The following is a 19,506-nucleotide window of genomic DNA, read 5'->3' as shown; positions in this document are numbered from 1 at the left end:
TGTTCCACATGCTTCAGAAATACCTAAAAGAAAAAATAATACAATAGGCCAACCCAAATAATAACACCCAAGCCTAAAGCATAAAATCCTCCCCCGCTCTGTCGCAAAGACAAAGAAAGACCTCCCCAGCATGCGGCAGTCAACCCTAACTCACAAAGATGCTCTAGCACACACACGCACAATCATACCATATAAGCTACACTACCACCTAACTCTTAAACTCTGTCAACTCCCTAACAGAAGCAGACTCCAAGAACCTAATTACTAACCTAACCAATAACCTGCCTAACACAGCGTCCAGATGTACACTATGGCCCTAACACGTACGCTTAACACAAGAATCACAAACCTATTCCATCATCCTAACTTCAGTCCCAGGTCCCATCCAAAGTCACGTCAAAAGCAACAAAAAATCCACAGATACGCAGGTCCGTCTCGCGTGGCGCAGAAAATCCCCAGACTCCTCACCAACCATCCTCCAACGTCTGGCGCCATTGTGATGTGTCTTTTCTTCAGGGTTCTGTGGAGATTTTACTAAGTTGTTGTTTGAAATGAATATGGAGATCCAAGCAGGCACATAATCCTTCGTTCCATTTATTGGTCAGCAATCAGTTACAGACAGGTTACAGATATCATCGTTCCATCGTATTGAGGCCTTCCCAGGCAGAATGCCTAGTCCCCCCTTGTCTCTCTCTCTCTGTATCTCACTCACTCTCTTCTACTGATCCCCTGCATGTCTTTATACATTCTTAACATGTGGGTGTCGCCTTGTTCCTGTGTGTGTGTGTGTGTGTGTGTGTGTGTGTGTGTGTGTGTGTGTGTGTGTGTGTGTGTGTGTGTGTGTGTGTGTGTGTGTGTGTGTGTGTGTGTGTGTGTGTGTGTGTGTGTTGACCCACAGGGTCAGCAATCAGTCACCACAGCAGGGGTCCTTCTGTTGCAAACATTCTTTGGGTGGTAAAAGTCACTGCGTCTACAAACTGCTATCTTAAAATGTCCCCAGGCAGGATGGGCTCACAGCTGTTGCTCATTGGGACTCAATGTGACCTCCTATAAGCCAAAGTGTTATGTGTACAATTATGACATAGTTTAAGAGGCATAAGCTATCAAAATATACATCAGCTACAAGTAGCATTAAGCTAGCTGAACTGAAGTACATTTCCCAGTAGCTTCAAGTTCTTTATTGTTACATTTTGTGTTCACTTCAGGTGTGTGTGTGTGTGTGTGTGTACATAGCACGCCATGATAGAATAGTGGAACTCATAGCAAAGGATATATCAAAATACTATGCATCATCTTCAGTGAGAATGTACAAACATTCCAGGGTCATTCCATCCATGTTCCAACTCAGTGATAACTCAGATACCTTTACATCTCTAGCAGCTAATACACCAGATATTGTTGTGGTTGATGAAGAGTCCAGAGAGGTGTCTGTATTAGAGATAGCCTGCACCTTTGACCACAGCCTAGAGGAAGCCTTTATGACCAAGGTCATAAAATACCAACCACTTCTACATAACATCTCAGAGCTGGGCTATAGGTGCAGACTATTTGTCTTTATATTTGGCAGCCTAGGGCATATGCACAGACTGGTTGTTAGAGGGTTCCAACAACTTGGGATGCCCAAAAAGGAGGCAAAAAGGCTGGCAAAGTATTGTGGTGTCTCTGCTATAATTGGCAGCCGGACGCTGTTACTTATACCCATAGAGTACTGTGTGACATGCCTGTTGTATCATGAAAACACATACCATGACTTTGCAGATGTAACTTTAATGCACCTATAATATTTGTGTCCTTGTATGCATATCTGCTAAATGCCTAAATTGTAAATATCCTTTGTGTGGACATAAATAAATGGTGTGTGTGTGTGTGTGTGTGTGTGTGTGTGTGTGTGTGTGTGTGTGTGTGTGTGTGTGTGTGTGTGTGTGTGTGTGTGTGTGTGTGTGTGTGTGTGTGTGTGTGTGTGTGTGTGTGTGTGTGTGTCCGACAGATGGGCCTTGCCTATCATTTTGTCATTAAACCCCTCAGTCTCACATTTGTTTTTTTTAAAGCAATGTGGTCATAAGTGGTATGGCTGACTTGGTACTGCAGCCTAGGGGATATGTCTCATGTTATTTTAAAGGCCCAAGTTTGTTTGTTAATACATCAAAGATCCATAATGGATAAAGCCTTGGCCTGGAAGAGAGGTCATCAGGTGGTCCCCAACCTTCTTTAAAAAAAGAAATCCCACGATTTTGCAACCCATTTTTTCACCCAGTGTCAATTATCTAATGTAATCCTGGGCGCTACACTTCCTCTGCCAACCTGGGGGTTGGGGGGCAGCGGACTGACCTCATCCTTCCTTCTATGCATGAGGAGTCCAAGCTGCTGCTTTTCACCTGACAGGGGGGAGTTTCCCTGGCCGGATGTAGCACGTGGAAGGAACACGTTATTCCGACCAGTTCCTTTCCCTCCATTAGGCGCCCCGGCTGGCCAGGGGGAGGTAGTTTAGAGACTAGGATTACTGCATGTTGTTTTGTGAGGGTACCTACCCTAGGGGACACGGGGAGAACATGTGAGGGTACCTACCCTAGGGGACATGGGGAGAACATGCAAACTCCACACAGAAAGGCCCTTTCGCCAACCCCGCCTCGGGTATGCGCACTGATGACGCAGAGGAGAGAACACGCCTAGCGTCCCCAGCGGGAATCGAACCCAGGACCTTTTAGCTGTGAGGCGACAGCACTACCGACTGTGCCACCGTCCCCACACTTTTTAGAGTATTTCGACCACCACAAGGTCAGCAGTGATTGGCCAAATCACTGGCCCTCTCATCCAGGCTTCCAGCTATTGTCCTTTCTCTATGCCAGAGCCAACAGGAGGCTCCACCTGCCTTGTGTGTTCTTCTGGCATTGCAGGCACTTAGAGGTTTCTAGGACTGGTTTGCGACCTGCCTAGGGTCCTACGTCTCACCAGACTATAAGGCTGCGTTCGAATTGCTAGGGTTGTTCCCTACTCCCTACTCCCCATACGGGGACCCAGACTCAGTGGGCTCAAATAGTGATTAATTCGGACAATACTCCCTGTATGGGGAGCACCGACTCTGACGTCAATATCGGTAGAGGGCGCTATAGGTCCGCGGGTTCATGTACTTTTTATTTGCATCGTAATCCCCATAGGGTTTTTTCAGATCGCCTCATAAAGAACTGTATGAAAAATAAACAAATCATCCCGGCCTTTTCACTCATTTGGATATGAAGACTACAAAAAAACAGTCTGCTGCTGAAATGATGATAAAAAGGTTATTATTTTAAAATAACATAGGCCTATGATTATTATCAATAAATTAATATTATATCCATTATCCAGCAATATGAAAACAGTGCACCACCTTGACAATATGAAAATATCAGCAGCATGATTATGAACCCCCGCTAATCCTGGGGGGGGCGGGGATACGGAAAAATAGCCGATCTATAAGCAACGCGACGTCCGTGTTGTGAGCTTTTAGATCGGGTACTTTTGGCAAAGAATTACCAAAAGTAGCCGATCTACAAGCTCTGCTCACAATACGGACGTTAACAGAAACAGCAGTCCAATAAATTACTGCCTACATAATGAATAATAATAATAATAATGAATGACTTTAGCACATAGCTTTACAACCTCACCAACCTTAATCCAAAAACTATTAAAATATAAGGCCTTCTACAGCAAGCAACTCATTCCTCTCCTAACGTCATGCGCTGGGCCTGGGTGATACAATGAATCAGATTAGTAATAGTAATACTATTGCAAATGAATTGTTTTATTATAAATAAATAAATTGCAAATAAATGCACAGATCATTTGTCTCGAGATCTGTAGCTTCGAGATCCGCCAGGGAAGAAAAGAGAGGGGAAAAGTTTAAAAAGTACATTTGTGTTGATTTCTTTCGCTGGTTCAACATGCAGAAGCAGCGCACGTGCGCGCAAACGCGTGCATGTGCGGTCAAGAGCGAGCTTGCGCAATGCATTATGGGGCAGATTTGCTTCGCTGTGTTTTTGTAGTGACCATCGGATGGTCCCTACAATTCCCGGTGCATTGTGGGATACTTCAGTCCACTACATTAGGGTGCAAAAATGCTCACTACATATTCGGACACTATAACAAAATGGCGGAACCCCAAAGTAGTGCACTATATGGGGCATTCGAACGCATTCGAACGCAGCCTAAGTCTGTGCTGTGTGCATGCATCTGTCCTTGTCCACACTTGGCCTTACTCTGGTGTTATTGAGTCAAGGTGGGTTGTTTGAGCCTTCTCTGTGTCTGTGTCATTTCTGTTAAATCTGTCCTAGTGAGCCTCTCTTCCTCCTCCTCTGAGACTCAGGGGATATTGCTCGATATACATCTATCAGGATTCAGGAAAATATAACAATGTTAGAGCTTTACAACAGTAAGCCAACTATTAGGGGACTAACTATATTGGGGCATTTGAACAGTAATGCTTGTCAGTCACAATGTGGGACAGGGTTTCAATTTGTGGGACGCTTAAAGTCTTGGAAATGAGGGACTGTCCCACGCAAAGGGAGACACCTGGTCTCCGTTCTGTGAGGCCTTCACTGTTTCCATGTGAATCCTGAGATCTACATGATTCTCACTGTTCTATTATAGCAGCTGGGTTTACTTTTTTATCATTGCTGCCGGGCAGAGAAACCTTGTATCTCCGTAATTCAGAGCGAGTATATTCTCCGTCCCCGGCCATCAGACGTGGCACTGCCGGGAAGGTGGGGGGATTAGTGGAGTTCCGCGGCAATGTCGGTCCATTCCGTGGCCGACGCCGCAACTGCCGATAACAGCCGCGGCTCCCGATATGAGTTGCCGGTTAAAAATCACCTGTGTCTTCCCTGTGAGGTTAGGGTTTGGGGTAGGGTGTCAGCGTCGCTGGTTAAAAGTCACCCATGGCTCCCTACGTGTGCTGCCGGTTTAAAACAGCCGTGTCTTCCCTGTGAGGTTAAGGTCTGGGGTAGGGTGTCGGACTGCTGCCGCCGGTGCCGGAAAATGCACTCTCTCCCAAAAGTAACAAATAGCCGATCTACAAGCTTTTGATCTGATATTTTTGAGTGGTGCAACCTCTCCTATAGACAGCTATGTGTGTCCCTGGGTCCCTGGCTGGCTGGCTGGCTGTGTCCGAGCATGAAAATAGCGTTTGGTTGGTTTTCACCGCCAAGTGTCACTGTTGTGCAGCCACACACACACACACACACACACACACACACACACACACACACACACACACACACACACACACACACACACACACACACACACACACACACACATAATAACTGTATATATGATGATTTCGGGTGTGACAGTACAGTAGAGTACAGTAGAGGGACCCCCACACGTTAACTGTCATTTCCCGACCGTTTTGGACGTGGGGCGGCTCGCCGGAACCGGGCCGGTACCCTGGGCGCATTCCTGTGGGTCTGGAACTTCCGGGAACTCCCCGGGGACGCCCACACAGAGGCCTATGCAATGAAAAAAGTACTGCTTGCTAGATGTTCTTTCATTTTGTTCTTTCATTTTACATAGCCTAAAAATCTCGGGGCACACCTAGATATACGGGGGTGTGCATGTGTGTGTGTGTATGTATGTATGTATATATATATATATATATATATATATATAGTAAAACGTCTTTGATACCAAACACATTGTACTTTTGACAGAGTAAAACTTCTTTGAACCCAATATACTTTTAAAAACACACATGACAGCACTCATCTGTCTGACACATTTAACCTTTTTTAGATTTTTTATTTGAAGCTAGATCTATAGCTTCTTCATTAAAACTTTAAATTAAAAAACATCTAATTAATTGGAGGCTTTGTGATTAATTAATCTCAATTAAAGGTTCAGGACACCCCCCCTCTTTTCTTTTTGCTCAGAATTGACAAACGAAAACAAACCTGAAATGTAGGTGTGGTTCTGGGGGAGGGGGCGGAATCGAACGTGCATACTAATTTCTAAATCTACTACCGAAAGCTGTCCGCCTCGAAGATGCGACTTCTGAAATCAAAATGAAAACTAGGTATTGTAGGGAAAAAAATAATACAGATTCCGCAACTTCATGGTATATTTACCGCTAAAAAATATAAGTTGTTATACAAACAAGCCGTCAGAGATCGTATCCAGGCACTTTATTTTCTCCTCCCGTGCTGTGAGGCACTCTCTTCGGCTAGACTGATAGACCTGCTGGGCTACGACAGACTTCCAGGCTCTGCCAGGGACTCGCTCCACTCTTCTACCCCAAAACGGAGCCTCGTCGAAACAGAGTTTCGCCCCTGGGAGTCACGGATGTCTGGGTCTCTGGCCTCGCGGCCAGGGGACAGGGGACCGGAGCCCCAGAGCTCACGGCCCCTCCATAGGGCCGGGGGTCCGCCGGGGGTCCGCGGAGGGGGTCCGCGGGGGTCCCCGGCCCTATCTCGGCCGTCCCTCGTCCGTTTCGCACGGGGGGAATCTCGTTCGAACCGGGCCGCCGTCCCGGACGCGCTCCCGTCGGTCTCGTGCCCAGGTGGGGGTCCGCGGTCACTTGTCTCCCACAAGGGAGACAAATATGAAGATATGAATATTGAAGATTCTGACTTTCAAATGTACATCATTTTTGTTTTGATTGTAGTGCTGTATTGTTCTTTCTGCTTTGGCAATGTAAACGTATGTTTTGATTGTTTTCTCATGCCAATAAAGCCCTTTGAATTGAATTGAATTGATACACCTACAGACACCCACCACGCTCATCCCCTCTCCATCTCTCTCAAACACACACACACAGTCTCTCACACACGTCACGTTCACACCAGTATTTATTATTATTATTGTTGCTCGCAATGGATAGTGACACAGAATCAGTCCGAACCGCAGTTAGCACCGACGGATCATTAGAAGTCGAAGACTTTTCACCTCCCCAGTCACCCGGAGAAGATTCAGATGAGCCTGAGGTGGAAGATTTCTCCCCCCCAGAATCTCCCGGTCACGGGAATCAAGTGAGTGGGGCAACAGGTCCACCACTGCCCTACCAATTTGAGCCCATGGCTTCTGGCGGCCCTGGCCCAGCAGCTATGGAAGCCGACGATGGAGCCGTCGGAGGTGAAGCTATGGCAGCGGATCATCGGATGGGTGACACAGATTGGTAAATATATACACAACTTTGCCCAACTATTTCGTACTACTCATAAAAATACCGATATAATCACTTGGAAAATGAACGTCACGTTGATCTAGTAACAGTATCTGTTCCAACAGGTGCACATGTGGGCATTGTGAGATACTGTCCCCAAAGGAAAACGTCTGCTGCAGAGAGGTGGCCAAGGTATGGTCCCCTTATTTGTCTATGACTATGGACTCGGAGAGCCAACATTGGCACAGTGGAGGGGGGTGATCATTGGCATAAGTGTAATAAGGTTTATATATATACATATATATTACACTCACATTTATAAAGTACATCCTGACTTCTTTCTGGGATCTATGTGGGTTATTGCTCTGATGCAAATGATCATTAGGCTACATCCTGAAGTGAAAGAAAATATTTCTAAAGGATAAAAAATAAATGAAGGTCATGTTACATGTATTGCCTTTTAGAAAATCAAAATCAGTTGGAAATATTACTTTGAATTTGAATGTGATGCCACTTCATGTTGATATGACACACCATCAGGAAATAAAAACATGTCAAAAAGGTTGCCGACCCATGCACTAAAGCATCACATACTTGGCCAGCCACCTATACCCCCGCCATGACCTGTACTATCAACATAGTCGATACATGTTTGCAGTATAAATAGACAAACTAATTTTGTATTATGATGATAAGTAATTGAAATGTATCACTAGACACTAGTATTTTATGAATCACTAAACATGTCTTTCCAAATAAAGGTGTTCAGATGCGATCAGGTTGGGGGGGTGCAGTGCATGACTGTCCACCCAGGATTTTCACCTGTAGCACTGAACCCTTTTGTGCTGCAGGCAGCGTATGGCCAATACCTGCATCAGCATGGACCAATGGAAGACCCCATTTTAAACAAGTTAGTACATGAATGTGTGCCCGTCAAAGATTTATTCAGTGTAATATTGTAGTCAATGGAAGACAGTATTCCATTACAAATAGTAATTTAACACCAGATCATTTCTGCAGTTGTTACAGGCACCTGGGGTATCGGAACTTCGTCCGTTGGTGTTGGGGGTACCTGGGCGACAAAGTCCGAGTTGTCCTCCCATCCTGTGTGGTGACCCGGGTGAGACAGGAATTCCCCAATGCTCCTGGTTCACCATACAAGGGATTTTTGCCCCCCCTTGGCTTTGAATAAAAGTTGCTCTCCAGCAATGTTTACTTTACTAAATAAGTATTCCTGTTTTTTATTGGTAGAATACGTTCCCACACTAGTGAAGTTTGTAAAGTAATATATTTCAATATTTCATATTGTTGCTGTCCGGAGGAAACCAGTGCAAACCACCTAATTCCATTTTAGGTTTTTGATTTTCTTTTTTCATAAATCAATTCTATTGAACACCCTTTACGTCTGTGTGTTGGTTAAAAAATATTGAACAAATTAAAAGTAATTAAAAGGCGTTTCAAACTGCCTGCTAAAACAGTAATTGACAATATATAAAGTCACAATACCAATGTTGATGAGGCAGTATTGCACTGTTTTAAAAAATATAAGGTTCTCTTTATTTTCTGGAAAATGTATATTTTTCATTTCCAGATAAATGAACATTTTGGAGTTAGGTGGTTTCTCCCTGACAGGCAGGAGGCACTGAAGTTACCCCAATCTGCAGTGACTTCTGAGGAAAAAACAGCAAACATCAATGAGACAGCTACATTACTAAAATGTATGACTGCGTCCACTTTGATAGCAACTTCTCTTTTTTCACCTACTCGATCTGGAGGGAACATTAGCAGAAAATAGCAGATGTACAAGCTCACAAAGGTCAAGCTGCAAAGTGAGCTTGTAGATCAGCTATTTTTGGTGAAGAGGTTTGGTGAGCAGCAGTTTAGAGCAGCAGTTCCCAAACCTTTTTGGCCACGCACCCCGTTACCTCCCGACTTAGCTGACCCCCCCCCCCCCCCCCCCCCCCCCACATGGAAATACAAATTGCATAAGCTACAGAGATGTCCCGATACTGTATCGGTAGAAGTATTGGATCGGCCCATATTTGTCATAGGTATCGGTGAATATGCTAGTCTAACCGCCGATCCGACACACGGGTAAGGGGTGACACTGGCAGGTAAATAAAATGTTGGGACATGTGGAGTTTGCTTTGGAATTGCCCAAACTGCAAGTGCACTATATGAGTGAAGAGACTGCTATGAACACAACACGAGATATATAGCTATAAACAAAACGTGAGATCACAACACTGGTATCGGTATCGGCTAACAGAAATTGAGGTATCGGGATCGGATCGGAAGCGAAAAAAAGTGTACCGGGACATCCCTAAGCAGCTATATAGAGACATATTTCCTATTTATCCACATATATGAATCTGAATATGGCATATATGCAGCATAGGCTATGTTCGGCATATACTTGCATATTGGAATAATATATTCATATATACATACACCCTATTTAAAATAAAACCATATAGCACCATTACTTTTCATGTCGCGCACCCCCTAGAAGGTGCTCACGCACCACATGGGGTGCACGCACCACAGTTTGGGAGCCACTGGTGTAGAGCATGGGTTTTCAACCCATTTCATATCAAGGCCAATTATGTATTGGGCATTTGAGCCACGGACCACCATTTGATGAGATTTAGTCTCTCAGACCCAAAACTAAAAAATGTTTTGTTGTCATTGGATAAGATTTCTTATTCTATGCTGTTGATGTGGAACCATAGGAGAGAACAGGCAAATGATCAAAATAACAATTATTCTACATTCTCTAATTGTGTAGACTTCTTGTAAAGTAATGCAACTCACGAGAGCGTAACATGAAACCAATTAGACCCTTTGGGGTCCTTTCGGTTTGCATGGTACACTCAACAGTTAGATTACCTGGAACCTCAAGGATCACTGGTGGTCCACAGACCACTGGTTGAAAACCACAGGTGTAGAGAGAAAAAAAGAACAGACAGAAGTACAGCACCAAAGTTCACGTTTACTAAGTAATGCATGCATGTTTGAAAATGCACATCAACATGACCAAAAATATCATCTTAGTTATTTGAAAGAAATAATCGTGATGTGTGTCGAGCCACAGCCTCTTGCTTGTCTGGTTGGTAAAACTGTGAACACAGGTCAGCAGGAACCGGGATCTGTCTGAGGAAGTCCTGGTAAGTCTCAGGCTGGTCCAGCACAGCATCAAACACCAGGTCTTGCAGCTCGTCAACATATTCTGCAGTAGGAGAAAGATAATGTGAACATTTGCAATATCTAATATGAGGGGTTGATAGTTTTGTCACTATGAAAATACAAAAACGTACTAAATGTGGGATTGGTTTTCAAGGGTCGCACTGAGTAGTCCCCCCGCTTGTACCGTGGGTAGAGAATGTGCCATCTGAGCTCGCCCTCCCTGGTTGTTGCTTGAATCCGCTTGGAGTTCTCATTGTAGTGAACGGCTGCCAACTGAGTTTCTAAAAAAGGATAAGGAGTGCATTAGTTGCGATGTAAAACACATTTTCACAATGTCTTGCATATCGACAATGTTATTCCAAATCTGTGTCGAATAGCTGAGCTACAGAACAAGCGTTGAGACGTGTTGAGAGCTAGTAGCTTACAATGCTGTTGTAATATATGACTAATGACTACCGTAATTGGAAAACAATGATGTCTTGTGTTGAATTACATGTACAAATAGGGACGCTATGTAATGTAAGGGAAGGTGTTGTATGGTTTAGAGACAGTTGCACTGTCAAAAAGGCAGGAAGCAGACTAGAAGTGGAGGTAACAGAGTAAAATGTTGAGGTTCTCAGGAACATCAGAGGGACAGCGCATGTCAGATGTTTTGGAGATAAAGCCATAGAGGCCAGTCTGAGATGGTTTGGACATGTACAGGAGTATATCGTTAGAAGGATGTCGAGGTTGGAACTGCCAGGCAGGAGGCCTAGAGGAAGACCAAAGAGGAGATTTATGAATGTAGTGAAAGAGGACATGAAGTTAGTTGGTGTGAGAGAAGAGGAAACACGGTGAGATGGAGGCAGATGGTTAAAAATGTATATCAATTAAACTATACAACATTTCTCTTAGCAAAATACAAGCACACCATTCCCGACGCCATCAAAACTGTGGGACAAGTAGAGTATCAAAGTTTAGGATTAGAATTATTATAGTCTGGTTGCCCACTAATAAACTATACCTGCACATCATCCCGATGAATGAAAAAGCGACACTTTTGGGGGCAAACTTCAGTATGACCGAGTGATAGGACTCGATTGAGGAGGTCTGGAAGTCAGTGCTCATCTTCTCCATATCCTTCAACAGCCTGGGGGCCTTGATGATATCAGTCAACTTTTCGCATGCAGCCGTACCTGCCACACATGAGGATAACTTGGCTCAGGTGTAGTACAGTATGCGAGATTTTTATCAAGATTAGTTCAGAAAAGCTCAAAGGATAGTAATAGTTGCAACACAGAAAAACAAAATAATATGTAATTTATGTTACCATCAGTTTGTGTAAATAAAATTAATTGCCAATGTTACATCAAATCATTTGGGACATACTTGGTTTGAGCCAGTGTCTGGCCTGGTCACCCACAAGAGGCAAATGCAGGCATTCTGGAAAGTCCTCATTGTCGTGCGAGTGAACATCCTGCACATGATTTGCCACTGACTTCCATTTGGCTACAATCTCTCGCCCAGATGATGATGAGGAGCCACACCAATACATATGGTTGACCACCCCTTTCTTCCAGGGGCCAACTTCTTTGCAACCCCTCGTTTTTGCAAGAGCATCGATTTTCTTGCCAACTCCTACACATAAAATACAGAACATGGTGACAATAAGGCCAAATTCCAATACCCCAAATGTCAGCCACTCGTTTACTCACACAAGCTCACTCCAGCATGGCGGTGTTATGGTGAAATTGGTGACCTGCAGAAGTTTGTGACCATCTTGTGGACTTTACAAAAGGAGGTCGTGGCCTAAACACCGCTAGGTTGAACTCTGATAATAAACAAACTGCAACGATTTACATACGGACACTGACATTATGGGATTGTCTACACGATTGTCACATATTTCAGCTGTGGCAAGTTCAGGTCATGATCTACTTGCCCAAAAGGTCTTGCCAGTTCAATTTAGCACTTTTTCTTCTTGATTAAAAAAATGTTACACGTCAATTTGTATGCCAAATACCGACATACTAGCTAAGAATATGACTATGGGTACGCTTATTTTAACATGTATAGCAACAGTTAAAAAAACACTGCTCTTATTTTACATTGTACAGACCAGAAGACTTGTGTTGTGTTTACAGACAGTTGCATCCCCTCTAAAAAAAGCACAACCTGAAAGCAAAGCAAACTGTACTTGCCCGGGAAGTTTTATGTACCTGCCAGGGGCATGAGAAATTTGATAAATATAAGCAAATTATGGATACCTTTTCCCATGTGCCATGGATCGAAGCGGTGGTCTATCTCGGGCTTCGATTTGAGGAACTTCTGAACTCCTGAATGCCTGTCAGTAACGATTCTTTTAATAGTGCTCATCCCATTCTTTTTCAGGTGGTCAAGACTCCTTATAAGACCCTCCTTCTCCATCCGTGCGCTATTTCCAACCTCATTGCTCTAAAATTACAAATCAAATACAAAATGACAAATAACTTTCCAACTGTAATGACAGATGAAAAATGTTATGCATGTACATGTTTAAAATAGAAAGGAGAGGTCGCACAGCTCGTATTCACAATGCTAAAAATACTTTTCATTGGGTTACCAACGTTTCGACAAACAAGTTGCCTTCTTCAGGCTATTGTACATTGTAACAGTAAACCTTTACCTGAATCAGTTGAATGTCAATCATCTTGTTGGCACGAAGATCCATTACGCTGTAGGTCCCATATTTGGCACAGTACCCTGGGGGAGGGAGGGGACGGTTGATCTTTAAAAAATAAATATACATAAAAACAAACAAAACGTTGGTCACTATAATGTACAGTACATACCAGGAGAGTCACAGCGCATGTCCCCTCCAAGAATAACATCCCCTCTGGCAATGGCCTCTCTAATGATGTGCCTCTGCTCTTCTGTCCAATGCCAGTTGATGGCTGGAAAGAGAAACCGTCTCTGGTGCTTGAGGTACGTCGTATGGCAAATCCCCACGATGTGAAATGCCTTCATGAACTACAGACACAGACACACGCACGCGCACACACCACAGCACATACATATTTAAAATAATAGTAATAACAAAACTGCTCTCACCTTTTCCACTTTTAAGAAGGCCTACCCAGTGAAAAGCACTGCTGCAGCCAGCTGTAGGTTTCCAGCCGGTATGTTTTGGGCATATGGCTGACTGTCCCACTGGTAGTGATAATCACAGTGACCACACTTTTGCTCCACATGCAGCAATGTTCCCACCTTCCTGGTCCTAGGAGTACATGATCTTGAGCAGACAGGGCATTTCCTGAACAGCTCCATCAAGTTCTCTTCATAAACAATGAATTTTCTCATCGTCTGAGGTGGGGTATCTGTTATTGTGCTATAGAAAAGATACATTGTGGCATTGTCAAAGAAAATCATGAAACCAGGGGTCATCACTAGCCGCAATTTGAAACTCTAGATTGGGATGGGATGAATCTAGAGTTGCAAATACGCTCCATTGACTCCCCAAAGTCCCCATTCATCCAATTTGCTTTTGCGACCTGCTTGTATTAAACGACTCACCAACATTGCAGCTCTAGGCCAAGCTTGAATTATCCTCTTTCAATCTGCCAAACTTTCGTTTCATAAAAATCCACCGTAGACATGTTATGAGCTACTTTCTGTCAATAAATTCTGTGCAGGTGATTCTTTTCTAAGTGTTGGAGTTTGGAAGCATTCGTTTTTATTAACGGGTCGCGCTGCTGCCTCCTGCATTATGTGCAAATTCGAAACAGGTGGTACACAGGGCCGTTCGACAAGTGCTTCCAAACTCCAACACTTGCACATAATGGTCCTCATTCACAACGGCGTTTACGCTCATAAAGTGACGTTACGTGAGCGGAGCGTGAGCGGACAGGCATTTACGTGGATTCCCACATTACGTGGGAATTCATGAACTTGAACGTGAACTTGACGGTGACGTGGGTTGGTCGGAAATTCCGCTGAAAGCTGCGCCACCTCTCATGGTCGTGTACGGCTTGCGTAGATTTATTAAGAAGGCTTTAGTCTTCATGCTGAATCAATTAAAAGTCCCCAAATCTCAGATAAAATATGTAGGCATGTGTCCCCAACATTGGTCGAACATAAAAAAATTATAGCCTATATAAAAGCCAAGTATCACTTGTATGCCTAAATGCATGCATTCTAGAGGCAGGTTAGCCTAGAGTGCCTTACAGAAACTGCCCCTGCAAGCCCGACACCTTTTTTATTTATTTATTAGGATATTTCTAGCATGCGCGATTGCGCTGCTCACTTGACAGCTTTCTACTCGCAGTGCAACGCGCTGTGAGCTTGTAGATCGGCTCTCGCAGTCTCGCGGACTCGCGCTGCATGTTAAAAAACAAACTCACAATTATAATAAGAACATACACTTATCTGCATTCTGCACTGTACAAATCCAACGTTGTTTAGTGTAGTAATGTCTGCAGTATAGGCCTATTTAAATTGTTTCGTTAATATGGAGCTCCTTTGAGTCAGTCTGACTGTCGGTGCGTGTGTGTGTGTGTGTGTGTGTGTGTGTGTGTGTGGGGGGGGGGATTAGCCCTATATAAAAAATAGAAGACCACATTAGCCTATTTGAATGAATGGCATCAGCGTGTTTGAAAGTCGGCCAGTCATATCATAGTTTTAAGCCAGCTCACCTCCACTCGCGCTTGTTCACAAACATGACGGACAGACAGACAAGAAAGGCTGTTGATGATGATTATTATTACCACTGTAACTCGCTGATCAGCATGTTGACAGAGACTCAGCCAATTAAAGTTTCACGTAGGCCTAAATGCATTTGCTGCAAGCACCTATCTGCCTCCATTTGCGTCGTGGTATTAATTTATAATATGTATATATTGATCACATGCGGACGCCACACAGAATAGCCAACTCTTACCTGCAGCTGAGGAAACATACAACGTAGTTGGATCGGATGAAATATAGCCTTAAGTCGAAATCCCACAAGAAAAAAAAGAAAGAAAATATGTCCTGTGTCCATGCATGTCCATATATTTGCTTTCCAAATCCGACAGTGCAGGGCAGGGAATCAATCACCGCAGTAGACTAATCAATAGGGCCTTTTATCATTGCCGAGTTTTAATAGCATTTGGTTGTGTGGTGAACAGTACAAATTAACTTCTTTCTCATTATGTGAAAGTAACTGTAACATCAGTTAACTTATTAACGTTCTGACATTTAACAAGGAGTGAAGCAATGCGTGCCAAGTTGGCAAGTTTCGTTTATAATTATATACAAAACTCGCGCTGTTTGCTTGAAGATCTGTCGTGCAGAGACCCGCCTGTCAAAATTAACTGCTCTACAAGCTCATCGCGGCTGTTGTATATAATTTAAAGCCCGGTGCAGGCTATGATGACGTATTTCGATATTTCCTGTTGCCTTATATGGTGTGGGATGGGCGTTCTAACCAGGCGACACCAGGCGAATCGCTTGGGAAAAATGCGGAAAGGCTACACTCTGCGATCCGCACAAATGAAGTGATTACACCAGCTTCCCTGAATAAGACGGGAGCAAATCGCAGCGTGATCGGACAGAGAAATACGATGATATTTAGTATCTGTATACGCTTCCGTTACACTCTGGCGTAAACGCCGTTGTGAATGAGGACCAATGTCTTGACAGAAAATAGCCCATAACATGTCAGGGTGGATTTTTATGAAACAAAAGCTTGGCAGATTATTCAAGCTTGGCCTAAGAGCTGCAATGGTCGTTTAACCCATTCTGGACGGGAACCCCTTTTGGTGTTTTAAGCATTAGGTTATACTTTAGCTATTGAAAATGGCAGATCTACAAGCTCATAGCGTGGCACTTGGTGCCGCGCTACGAGCTTGTAGATCTGCCATTTTTGGAAAATCTTTAATATATATTCGTTCACAGCAAACGTTAACTCAAATCTTTGCCTCTGCCTGGCTGGAACAACATATTTTCACATGGGGGTCGGCGGCCAATTGCATATTTTTTGGGGGGTCCTTGACATGAAAATGTCAGAATTTAGAAGGCATTAGAATCTTCCTCAGGTCTACATGAGTTAATACAAGCAGGTCGCAAAAGCAAATTGGATGAATGGGGAATCAATGGAGGGTATTGCAACTCTAGATTCATCCCATTATAAAATAAATCTAGAGTTGCAAATTGCGGCTAGGGTCATCGCCATGGTGGCATGGGGTGGACATTGTCAAAATTTTAATTTTGCCATGGACATACAAAATGAGTGGACAAACACATAAAGAGCTACCTATTACAGGTCTGAATTAAGAGGGTCCTTGCAAATAAAAAGTTAGAAAACAATTGCTCAAAATACATATTCCGAGAACACTCAGTAATTGAGTCTTGTGATCAAAATAAGAACATTATAATGTGTATAAATCTAAAGATTTCTTCAAAGAAGTCTTGCCATGGCACGGACACATTTGTCTGTGTATGGACATATTGATGACCCCCAAGTAAAACATGTCATTGCTCCATGAAAAGTGAAATGATACTATACTACTAATATTGAGACCTACCTGTCATTGTAAGCTGAAGAGCCCGTCTCCTCTAGCCGATAGTCAGGGTCGTCCTCTGTTCTTGGCCTTTTGGCAGGAGAGGCAAGTGAAGAGAGGTCGGAACTGGAGGCTGGAGTCGAAATTGGAGTGGAGGCTGCCAGCGGTAGAACTAATACAAGATTAAAGTCCAACATTAGAAAGAGTGAAACGTTGCCTTCATTCATATTTACCAGTATATGAAAAATGTAAACTGCACACCACCAGGGTACAAATCTCCAGTTCATTTTGGACCCAGAAGTTAAAATTAGAGACACAGACAGACAGACAGACAGACAGACAGGCAGGCAGGCAGGCAGGCAGGCAGGCAGGCAGACAGACAGACAAAGCAGTGGCCCATAATATCGAGGCCCGTTGGGCACTGGCCTACTTTGAATTATGCAAGTTGGAAATGCATGCCCCACCCAGATATTATGTCTGTGTCCCTTTTATGCCCATATATGGAGTTATTTGTCAGGCATACCCAAATATGGAGTATATGCAGACGTCAGCATGGTGTCAGAACAGGCCAGCTCCATATATGGACCCTGAGCAGGACCCTGTCCAGAGGCCTTTTTGGGGCGGTTCTGGACAACCGTGGGTCCGACCGACTCGACATCGGGCACTGCACCCCCTGTGGTGGTGTGGCACGCGTGTGTCGAATTTGAAGCCGGTGGGGCAAACGGTTCTCGAGTTACGTGGATTACACACAGACGTACAGACAGACTTGCATTTATTAGATAGATAGATATGGCCCAGCCCTACCTTGTACAAGTGTTATTGCAGGATCAGTGCTGGATGCTTTTTCCTTGACACGCAAGATGACTTGAGTAGCTATGACAGTAGACATTACAAAGGGGCATTACACACAAATCAAGATATTAGTTGGAACATGAATATGGTATCGTATGGGTACAATATGAAACTCACTCTTGCTTCTTCGTTCTGGCTTCTTGTGGTGTTGAAAACCAATATCTCTGCTAGGAGAGGTTTGGCACCCAACCTCCTTGGTAGTGGGTTCTGTCTGGCACCCCATGTCCTGGCATGCCTTAGGCTGTTGTAAATACAATTATACCTGATCAGCTGACACTTTTGACAATGATAGAAAACATGACAAGACAATACAATACATAAATCAGCTCACAAAAACGTTTGTTCATGCTCATATTTTGCATTGGTTCAGGACAAATCAAGATAGGGGTTCTCAGAGTTACCACTGGGAGGCCACCAAATCTTTGTGATAGGAACGTTTTGGTACCCCAGCCAATGGTAACCCAGTATGGTTATTCTGGCAACGTGTTGTAAGCTTGTAGATCAGCTATTTTCTGCAAAGAGGTTTGTGTAGAGCAGGGGGAGATCACAAGTAGGCTACAGACCCCAGGGTCACGTTTACTATATTGAGGACTAAGATATATGAATCCAACATATTAATAGAAAGGATAATGTGTGTAAATAAACAAATAAACATGAATTTACACAGCACAAAAAACGTTTGCCTCTCTCAGACTTCATCTCTCTTTCTGCTAAGGGGTCCCTGCTTCATCTGTCTCAGCTAAGGGGTCCCTGCTTCATCTATCTCTCTCTCTGAGCAAGGGGGTCCCTGCTTCATTTCTCTCTCAGCTAAGGGGTCCTTGCTTCATCTCTCTCTCAGCTAAGGGGTCCTTGCTTCATCTGTCTCTAAACTCACATGCGTGTGTTCCCCGCACAGCTCACAACGTGTGTCGTGTGTAGTGTATTTTTTATGGGGAAATGACTTATCGTTGGCGTTACTGATAAATACTTCTCCAACTCAAATAATGAAGGTTACAAAATTAACTTACTGAATTTGAAGGCAGGGCAAAATATGCAGCGTTCGGTACAGCATCTGCTTTGACTCGTAGCTGACTTTGGACAATCAACCCCATCTGGAATATTCCATAGTTCTCGTAACTTTCGGCGCTGAAATGCTTGTTACAAGCGAACATTCCCATGGTGTTGGTGGTGGTCACAGACCGACCCATCGCTCTCAACCACAACACGATTATATCACGATTCTTGGGGAAGGCATGGAGTCCCGTGGTGGCCTTGCATTCAAAAGAACACGAACGGCCCATCGCGGCAGTGGTAGGAAAAGTGTGTTGTTGTGTTCAGCCAGGTAAACCAGGAAGCAGGGAGCCAGGCTGCTGTGACGAGCGACGGCTCGTAGCCGGACAGGGCGAGCCGTACACGGGAGGAGAAAAGTAGATCCTCGATTCAAAACTCTGACGGCTTGTTTGTAAACTACTTATAATATTTAGCGGTAAATATACCATGAAGTTGCGGAATCTGTATTTTATTTTTTCCTACAATACCTAGTTTTCATTTTGATTTCAGAAGTCGCATTTTTGAGGCGGACAGCTTTTCTGTCGCTGTTTCACTCGACTGACTCCGCCCCGTAATACAAATACGATTACGTCACGCTGCACCCCTCGTACGGTCTGATAAAATATGTAATGTAATGTAAATGTAGCGGTCCCCTCGGTAGTCATGCAGTTGAGGGGAGGGCTTTTGAGTTCTTTTAAATAAATTAACTTAACTCTGATTAACTCAGTTTTAATTATCTTGGATTTCTTTTACTAATAAAATGCTCAAGCTGTTTTTAAAACCACACTATCATGAAATGACCTT

General features: G+C 43.8%; 2 protein-coding genes and 1 long non-coding RNA gene across 3 annotated transcripts in view; 1 reads left to right on the top strand and 2 right to left on the bottom strand.

Moving 5' to 3' along the window:
- The window catches only part of LOC306919402 (uncharacterized protein), a gene marked incomplete at its 3' end in the record, with an annotated part of 342,672 nt that overhangs the window by 290,534 nt on the left and 32,632 nt on the right, over positions 1 to 19,506 (top strand). The gene's annotated exons all lie outside the window — the stretch shown is intronic.
- On the bottom strand, positions 10,652 to 13,406 carry LOC306919359 (uncharacterized protein; the record flags this gene model as incomplete). Its single annotated transcript, XM_079532153.1, has 7 exons — positions 13,394 to 13,406; positions 13,135 to 13,312; positions 12,969 to 13,045; positions 12,571 to 12,757; positions 11,693 to 11,941; positions 11,328 to 11,499; positions 10,652 to 10,706 (listed from the first exon to the last, which is right to left on the bottom strand). The coding sequence occupies exons 2-7, from the start codon at positions 13,307 to 13,309 to the stop codon at positions 10,652 to 10,654; spliced, it is 915 nt and encodes a 304-aa protein (XP_079388279.1). The 5' UTR covers positions 13,310 to 13,312; positions 13,394 to 13,406.
- On the bottom strand, positions 13,588 to 17,833 carry LOC306919468. Its single transcript, XR_013789543.1, has 4 exons — positions 17,791 to 17,833; positions 17,626 to 17,694; positions 16,846 to 16,993; positions 13,588 to 13,670 (listed from the first exon to the last, which is right to left on the bottom strand). It is a non-coding gene; the product is annotated as an uncharacterized lncRNA (long non-coding RNA).

Source organism: Electrona antarctica, assembly GCF_951216825.1.
Source record: "Electrona antarctica genome assembly, contig: scaffold_25, whole genome shotgun sequence".
NCBI lineage: Eukaryota > Metazoa > Chordata > Actinopteri > Myctophiformes > Myctophidae > Electrona > Electrona antarctica.
This window is presented reverse-complemented; position numbering and strand designations above follow the sequence as displayed.